This window comes from Empidonax traillii, unplaced genomic scaffold (genome assembly GCF_003031625.1).
Source record: "Empidonax traillii isolate 1590-97213 ecotype Southwest subspecies unplaced genomic scaffold, ASM303162v1 scaffold40:size2234952, whole genome shotgun sequence".
NCBI classification, from domain to species: domain Eukaryota; kingdom Metazoa; phylum Chordata; class Aves; order Passeriformes; family Tyrannidae; genus Empidonax; species Empidonax traillii.
In genome coordinates, this window is record NW_020955233.1 from 315,659 (window position 1) to 323,635 (window position 7,977).

General features: G+C 53.1%; 1 protein-coding gene across 1 annotated transcript; it reads left to right on the plus strand.

Annotated features, from left to right (window-relative positions):
• The first annotated feature begins 614 nt into the window (after positions 1 to 614).
• Positions 615 to 7,749, plus strand: CRYGS (crystallin gamma S). Its single transcript, XM_027878283.1, has 3 exons — positions 615 to 992; positions 5,336 to 5,578; positions 7,436 to 7,749. Exons 1-3 carry the CDS (start codon positions 972 to 974, stop codon positions 7,706 to 7,708), a joined length of 537 nt encoding a protein of 178 aa, XP_027734084.1. The 5' UTR covers positions 615 to 971; the 3' UTR covers positions 7,709 to 7,749.
• Positions 7,750 to 7,977: the final 228 nt, after the last annotated feature.

Genomic DNA, 7,977 nt, shown 5'->3' on the forward strand with positions numbered 1-7,977 from the left:
GCATTGAGTGGAGCTGCTGTTGCGAGAGTGCTTGTCCTGACAGATTTGAAAGAGGGGTTGCGTTTCGGGCGCTGCTGTGCCAAATTCGTGTCCCTTTGTCTCCCTAAGCCTCTGGGCTGGGGCACTGAATAGCTGCAGAGGTGGTTTTTCATAATGCCCTGGCTGAGGGGTGGGTGTGTGTCAGCCAGCCAGCCTTGGCCTCCCTGCTCTGCACCCGGAGTGTGGCTGGAGGGGAAAACGCCTTTGCTCCAACCTCAGGTGGTGGCGGGGAGAGTTTGGAGTTGGATTTGTGGCACCTGCACAGACAATCAGGAGTTTGGGCAGCATTCTTTACTATAGGATGTGTGGAAGCACTCGCCACCCATCCTTCATTCCTTCTGTGTCAGGTGCTGTTTGGAGCACTGTGGATCAAGCTGAAGATGTCCTGAGAAAAGCTGCACAGATGTTTCCACTGAGAGCTTTCAGTGCAGGGCTGTGCTTTGCAAGCCTGTGGCGTGTGCCCCGAGCACGTGTTTGCTATTCCCTAACTGCATCCTTCGCTGCACAGAACATTGCCTCATAAATACTGGGTCCCCTCCTTATGAAGAGGGGTGGTCCTGCGATCCAGTGAGGATTCCTTCTGCTTTAACAAGCTGGGAAGGGAGGGAGCAGCCAAACTGCCTCCCGTGCTCCCAGGCTTGGCAGGGGGCTGTGTATTTTGAGTGCATTTGGCAGAGTTTTGGTGTTCTGACTCAGCAAATGGGAACAAAGGGAGGATGGCGAAGCCTTCCTTTATTCCATAATCCTGTTTGCTTTTCTGGAAATCGGCTATAGCCTCAGAATTACTGACTCAATTTTTGGATCCTATTCTCATGACAAAGCGGCTGTCTGGTTTAAAACAAGCCCGTTATAAAAAGGGCACCTCGGCTCCTGGCTGTTCGTAACAGCTCCTGACATTCCTCCGGCACAGGGGAGCTTGGCTGGAACGGAAAATGTCCAGAGCTGGAACCAAGGTAAGTTGATTTGCAGTATATTCATGATTTTGGGCAAAAGCTCAGAATTCATCAGGGATAAGTTGTGGAGAAACTTTGTTTTCTTTGCTCTGCTGACAGCTTCCCCCTTTGCCAGCGAGTGGGCAAGAGGAGAAGCCTCAAATCCCTCCTCACGTGAGGGGAGCCCCTCCCAAGTTTTTTCCCAGGTTTTGGCTGGTTCCTCTGGGTGTGGCTCTGCCAGAGGATAGAGTTGAGCATAGTGACTGGTGAGGGGACATCTTAAATGATTTTAAATCAGCAGGAGCTGATGCCTTGTAAATTGGGGGCGGAGGGTGCTGTGACAGCAGGGAATGCGATGACCTGGGTTTGCAGAGCGGAGTCTCCTGGAAGGCTTCCTTGGGAGAACCTGACTCCCAGCACCAGGGGCAGTTGCCACATCCCTTTTCCATGGTGGAGCAACAGAAAGACTCCTGAACATCAGCCATAGCACCAAAGGGAATAGTATTCCCTGCGGGATGCAAACTGGCCTTGGGATTCAGTGGAATTGGCAGGGGTGAATTTAAACCGGACAAGGAGGTAGATCAGGGAGCTCAGCTTCAGCTGGAGTGCTGTGTCAGGTGGCGATCCAGCTCTGGTGCTATGTTCCTCAGCCTTGAATTGAGCAGAGCTGGTTGGTGGCCTTGTGGCAGGGTTGGGACCGGGCAGGGAAAAGCAGCTGGGACAGGGAAGGAGGTTGAGAGCCTTGGAGTGGTGGCCAGTTTCCCCCATGGAATGTCAAACACCTGTTAAGCAGCTGTGGGCAGAGGTTCTAAGCTTTGCTTTTGAGTTGGATTCCTTCTAAGCTGTGGAGGCTGTAAGAACCAAGGGGGTATGGGAAGCACAGCGGGTTTGCAGGCACCAGGTGATGCTGTGGATGATCCAAATTGGATCTCAGCTTCTCCGCACTCCTCTCAGCTCTGATCTTGGCACAAGGCTTGGCTGTTAGTCTGGAGATCCGAGAAGGGCGTGCTGGTGGCTCTGGGGTCTCAGGGGTACAGTTTTTCCGTGTCCACACCTAAAATGAGTGCCGGGGAATTGTAACTGATCCATCCTCGAGTCTCCTGTCCCTTGGAGAGCCTTAAGCACAGCCTACCCAAAGCTGTGTCCCCTCTGAGTGTGCCACATGGATTATGTGCTGCTGAGGTGCAAGATGCCCAGGAGGAATTATCTCATCTTTTCTCTATCCTGTTTAGCACATTCCAGGGAGAAGAAAATCACAAAGGAGAGAATTAAACACCATTTCTCACAACCTCAGCGGGTGATCTCCCCTGGAAAGGGGTCACTGCTGACACAGAAGGCAATGGCACTGCTAGATTTGTTTTTAAGAGTTTCCTTTCAGTTGAGCTGCTGTTGGGAAGAAATGTGTGATAACTGAGGTGAGGTGACCAAGGGAGTAAGAGTTTTACTCCCATAAGGAACATCTGCTTTGGTAAATGTGGCACCTGCCAGGTAAGCCCCAAAAAGGGAAGATTTGGGGTACAGAGAGGTTAAATATAAGCAGAGCACCTTGAGGGTTTTACTGAAGGAAGGTGATTTGCCTGAGGGTCAGAGTCTAGAATTGAAGTCTCTAGTTCTGTCATTATTCTACGGGTGAAAACACCAACCTGCCTTGTTTGTACATGAATTCCCGAGGAAAACTGGGAAGAGAAAGTCTGAAATGAGTTGAGGGTGTGTGCGAAGGGCTGTGGTAGAGAATGGGTGCGCAGAATTCCCCCTCTCCTTAAGTCTTCCCAGAATAAACCAAGGAACAGCACTTTGGTTGGTCACAGTTCTGTGGGAAAAGCCATAACCTGGATGTGTTCTTGGAAAATGCCCTCCTGGGAACACCAGGGAGCTTTGCCAAGGTCCAGTTTGGCTGTGTTGGGCTGGATGGGGAAGTAACATCATTAAATCCTGGAATGGTTTGGGTCCCATTCAGTTCCACCCCCTGCCATGGGCAGGGGCACTTTCCATTATCCCAAGTTGCTCTAAGGCTCATCCAGCCTGGAGAAAGACACTTCCAGGGATCCTTCTGCCCAGAGACCAGACCCCTGGTCTTACAGATGTTGGGCAGAGCTCACCAACAATGCTGGACGCTCTGCATGGACAAGGGTGGGACTGTGGATCAGAGCATGGGGAATGAGTATGGAGAGGGGGAGAACTCCTCAGCCATCCCAGCAGCACATAATGGCTGAGCTGGGAAGAGAGGGATCCCTGTGGAGGGTGTTAAGGGATATGGTGGCTTCATTGACCCCTGGCCTCAAGAAGACGCTGATGCCAAACCTCTGCGAACAGGGCTTTTGGTGTTGCCTCCGGGTCATGCTGGCAGATTTTCCAGGTGGTGCCTCTGGGGACAAAGATCCAGAAGCAGGATCTGGACAATGGCAGTGGACTGTGGCCGGGAAGGCCTGGCTGTGGTCAACTGCCCAAGAGTGGCAGTGTGGGAAAACAGGAACTGGGCATTTCAGTGCACACCTTTCACAGCCTTTATTCCCTGTAGGAAAGGTGGTAGCGATTCCCAGCTCTCCACTGCAGGAAGGTGGGAAGAGCTCTCTCAGGAGGGAGAAATGTGGGGACAGATTGTTTTGTACTCACCAACTGCTTCGCAGTGAGAGATCAGTCCTTGAAATTAAGAGGAAAATGTGAGTGAAATAACATTATCCCAAGAAATGTCCACTGACATGAATCCTCTGGCAGGATCAGTCCGAGTCCCCAGATACCTGGTCAGGCTGGTGCGACACGCTGACCAACCAGCTCCAGGAAAACTGTGGCTGACTTAGTTTTTAACACAAAATAAATGATTGAAAATAAAAAGTGAGTGAGTTGTCTCAGGTTTGGTTTGAAACCATGACAATGAATGATGTTTTTAACAGTGGGGATGCTACCAGGAGCCAAAGGACCATGGGTGAGGTACAGCCAGGCAGGAGCAAGAGGAATCTTAATATCCAAGCTGTGGAAAAACCATGGGGAAAATGGATTGTGGGATACTGAATGTTGGGTGTTTAGATCTTTAGAGCACCTGGTGTCCTGAGCAAGCAAGGGATGTGTCAGGGGAGACGTGATAGCTCAGGAATCCTTATTGAAGAGAGCAGCTCTTGTAATTGTCAGCTGAGCTGATATGAAAATGGAGCTGGAGAAAGGACTGCTCTGGTTGAGGCCTTGGCAATATTCCATGAAGGGGTTTTTAAGGAAAAATGGGTCGCCTCTCCAGGGCTGGCTGGGTGATGCCCTGGGATAGAGGAATGGAACTTGCTCACCAGCTCTCGAGATTATTTCCAAGCAGGCTGTGATCAAGTCAGGGGATAAAATGTCCCCAAACAAAGTGCTTTGGGGTCAGCCTGGCTGTAGAACAGCTCCTGGGAAAGAAATGTGGTGTTGAATTGGGAATTTGTTGGCTGTATTATGAGCTTGCAGCAGAACAATGCAATCCTCGGATGTCCAAAGATCTCTGGTACTCAATGTCCATGGAATGCTCCTTTAGTTTCTCTTGGCACAGGCAAAGCTTGTGTGATGTCCAGTTTTTGGCAGTGAGTTTTGAGAATGGAAGTTGGGGGTTGTTGGAGCAGGAACAAAGAGAATGGGTTGAAAGGCATGGCCTGTGAGCAAAGAGACCTCACCTTGTCAGTGAAGGTCTCACTGCAAACAGTCGGTGAGCCAGTATACAGGAAATCATGGAATCATGAAGGCTGGAAAAGCCCTCAAAGGTCATCAAGTCCAGCTGTTAACCCAGCACTGCCAGAGCCACCACTAACCTGTGTCCCCAGAAATGCTGCTTTGTACAGTCCATTGACTTCTCACGGCTCCCTTAGCTGTAATTTAGTAACTCCTGATCTAGAGAAGGTGGGAGGGAATTATTTTAATAGAGTTTTGCTGGAAACAGGACAGAAACTTCACCAAAGGAGAATTGGATTGGATTCTTCACAGAGAGAGTGATCACCCATTGGAATGGGCTGCCCAGGGAGGGGGTGGATTCACCATCCCTGGAGGTGTTTGAGTTGAGACTGGATGTGGCATCAGTGCCATGGTCTGGGAACCACGGCAGGGTTGGATGGAGGGTTGCACTTGATGAAATTGGAGGTCTTTCCCAGCCTGGCTGATTCTGTGATTCTGTGATTCTGTGATTGGGACAGAATGAGGGACTGGGAAAGGCAAGACATTGGTGGCAGCTGAAGGCATTGGGGCCAGACTGGTGAACTGGCTGCAGTTGATCCTGCTCAGGGGTTGGGCTTGATGATTTTTGACGTCTCAAAGGCTCTGTTTTCAGATGTTTCATGCTGTGATGAGGCTGGAATTTGGATGTGCTGGGACAAGGAACCTCCCCACTTCCCTTCCTCTGCTTGTTTCAGGTCACCTTCTATGAAGACAAGAACTTCCTCGGCCGTTACTACGAGTGTGACAGCGACTGCCCCGACTTCCACACCTACCTGAGCCGCTGCAACTCGATCCGTGTGGATGGAGGCACCTGGGTGGCCTACGAGAGGCCGAACTATGCCGGGAACATGTATGTACTGACGCATGGCGAGTACCCCGACTACCACCACTGGATGGGCCTCAACGACCGCCTGGGCTCCTGCAAGTACATCCAGATTGTAAGTGTCACCTCCTCCCAAAGGATGTTTCAATTTATTTATCAGGGAAGGGTTTCATGTGGGTGGCCTGGCCCCTATCTTCCTGGGGACCCATGGAGAGGGGGGCTGCGGGATATTTGTTCCTGCAGTCCTGCTCTGGGAATGGCAAAGTGTTTGGAGAGGCGAGAAAGTAAATCTTTCCCACTCTGGACTGCAGAACCCTTTGAGTGAGGGGGTGTGTTTCCATGGGAACATCAGCCTGGTTTAATCTGCATGTTCCTTTAGGGACTTGAGTGTCCAGGCAGGTCGCTCCAAGGTTTGCCTTTTCCCTGGTGTGCTGCTAACTGATCCAACTGATGGTGGGCACAAGGCCCGTAACAGTGGGAGGCAGATTTTGCAGGGCCAGTTTGTTCTTCTCTGGCAAACCAAGGCTCCTTTCTGACTCAGGGAACTGTCTCTCAGTGTCATCAAACCCCTCTGGGCATGGAGAGACCAGCCTCAGGAGCAGCCCTGGAGTGCCCAGCAGTGGGAAGGATGTCTGGAGCCCTCGGGCATGCTTGGAGCAGCCTGGTTATCTCCTGGTGTTAGGAGTATATCTCCCAGCTGCAGCACAGGAACTGTGCTCATCCCCTCCAAAATGATGATTGGGAGGAAGGAGCAGAGGGAACGATCCTACTGGAAAACCTGTGGGGAGGAGCACCCTTTAGACCTATCAGTGTGGATTGGTGGTGCTGCTGAGGTTTTGCCCGCAGTGGGACAGACACTGGTGATCCGTGCGCAGCTGGCTTGGAGCGCAGCCACAAATTCCCACTGCATGGAGCAGGTCTCACAGCTGTTTTCTTTTTCTGTCTGGAGGTCTAACACCCCTCTGAGTCTGTTCTGGGTTTGAGCTGGGTCTGAATCCCTTTGCAGAGGGCAGGGAGTGTTTCCAGCCCCTTCAGAGCACTGATTTGGCATAAGAGATGAAGCCAACACACGTGGGGGATGTAACACAGCTTCCCTCAGCAGGATGAAAGGCGGGAGCCTTATCCTGCACATCCACCTGGTACCTGGCTTTCCCTCCTGCCCTGGGGGAGACCCTGAGACCCTGCAGAGCACGGCGAGGAGGGAGTGGGTTGGGTTCGGAGGGCCGGGGAGGCGGGGCAGGGGTATCCAGGCAGCTGCAGATTAAAAGCTGCCGCGGTGCCTTCGGGCAGAGCAGCGCTTCAAATCCCGGTGGGAAACACCCGCCCTGCTGCAGTACGGCCCAGCTGGGGTCAGCGGCTCGTTAAACTCCTCGCTGCTGGAGGAGCCGGGGATGGAGGGAGGTCCGTCTCTCCGGATGCTCACAGGGACTGGCTGAAGGGCTCAAGCCTGCCCCGGGATAGCGATCCTGGCACTGCTGACTTGGCCTTATCCCTATCCCTGCCTGCAGCCTTCTCTCTGCAGAGCCAGGGCTGGGATGGGGTTTGAGCTGGAGCTGCTCTGCTCTGGCTTGGTGCTTCTGTCTCCTCTGTGCACATCAAAATTTACCCCAGCTGCCTCCCCCCGGCGCTTTTGGGGTCTGACATAAGCTGTTCAGCCCTGGCCTGGTGTGCTGGGGTGTGGCTTGGACCTGGTTTGAGTCTGACTGTGTCCCAGCTCTGCTCCCACATGCTGGTGACTGTTAGAGCCAGGACTTGTGGGTATCTCCCTCCAACACTTTGCCATCAGGTTGCCCAGAGAAGCTGTGGCTGCCCCATCTCTGGAAGTGTCCAAGGCCAGGTTGGATGGGGCTTGGAGCAATCTGGGATAGTGGAAGGTGTCCCTGCCCACAGCAGGGAGTGGAACTCTATGATCTTTTTGTCCCTTCCCACCTGAATCATTCCATGATTTCATGACTCTGTCCCTTTTTTCCAGCCAAGTGGAGGCCGGGGTCACATCCAGGTGTTCGAGAAGGGCGATTTCGGTGGGCAGATGTTCGAAGCCACCGAAGACTGCCCCTCTGTCATGGAGGAGTGGCACATGCGTGAGGTGCACGCCTGCAGGGTGCTGGAGGGCGTCTGGGTTTTCTACGAGCACCCCAACTACCGGGGCCGGCAGTACCTGCTTCCCAAGGGGGAATACCGCAAGCCCGTGGAGTGGGGAGCGGCCAGTCCCGCCGTCCAGTCCTTCCGCAGCATCTCCGAGTGAGCCGAGCCCATGGGCTGGGCTGCCACAACCCCCAATAAAGCAACAGAGTAGCTCAGCTCCTCCTTGTCCTGCTCATTCCTGGGATCTGCGTGCGGGTTTTCCTGCCTCGGGGCGGGGGGCTGGGGTGGAGCTGAGCCTGCTCCAAGCCAAGCATCCCCCCACCAGCCGCTGTCTCTGCTGCCATCCCCTTCCTCCACGCCCCTAATCCTTTCCATCTCACTGCTCCTCTCTAGGAAAAAGCCACCCCAAAGCTGGAGCTCATGCCCCAG

Bases quoted from the DNA above. Each gene is read 5' to 3' on its own strand.
- CRYGS (XM_027878283.1), top strand. From the start codon at position 972: ATGTCCAGAGCTGGAACCAAG. The intron at 993-5,335 runs GTAAGTTGATTT...TGCTTGTTTCAG, and splicing joins TGTCCAGAGCTGGAACCAAG to GTCACCTTCTATGAAGACAA. The intron at 5,579-7,435 runs GTAAGTGTCACC...CCTTTTTTCCAG, and splicing joins CCTGCAAGTACATCCAGATT to CCAAGTGGAGGCCGGGGTCA.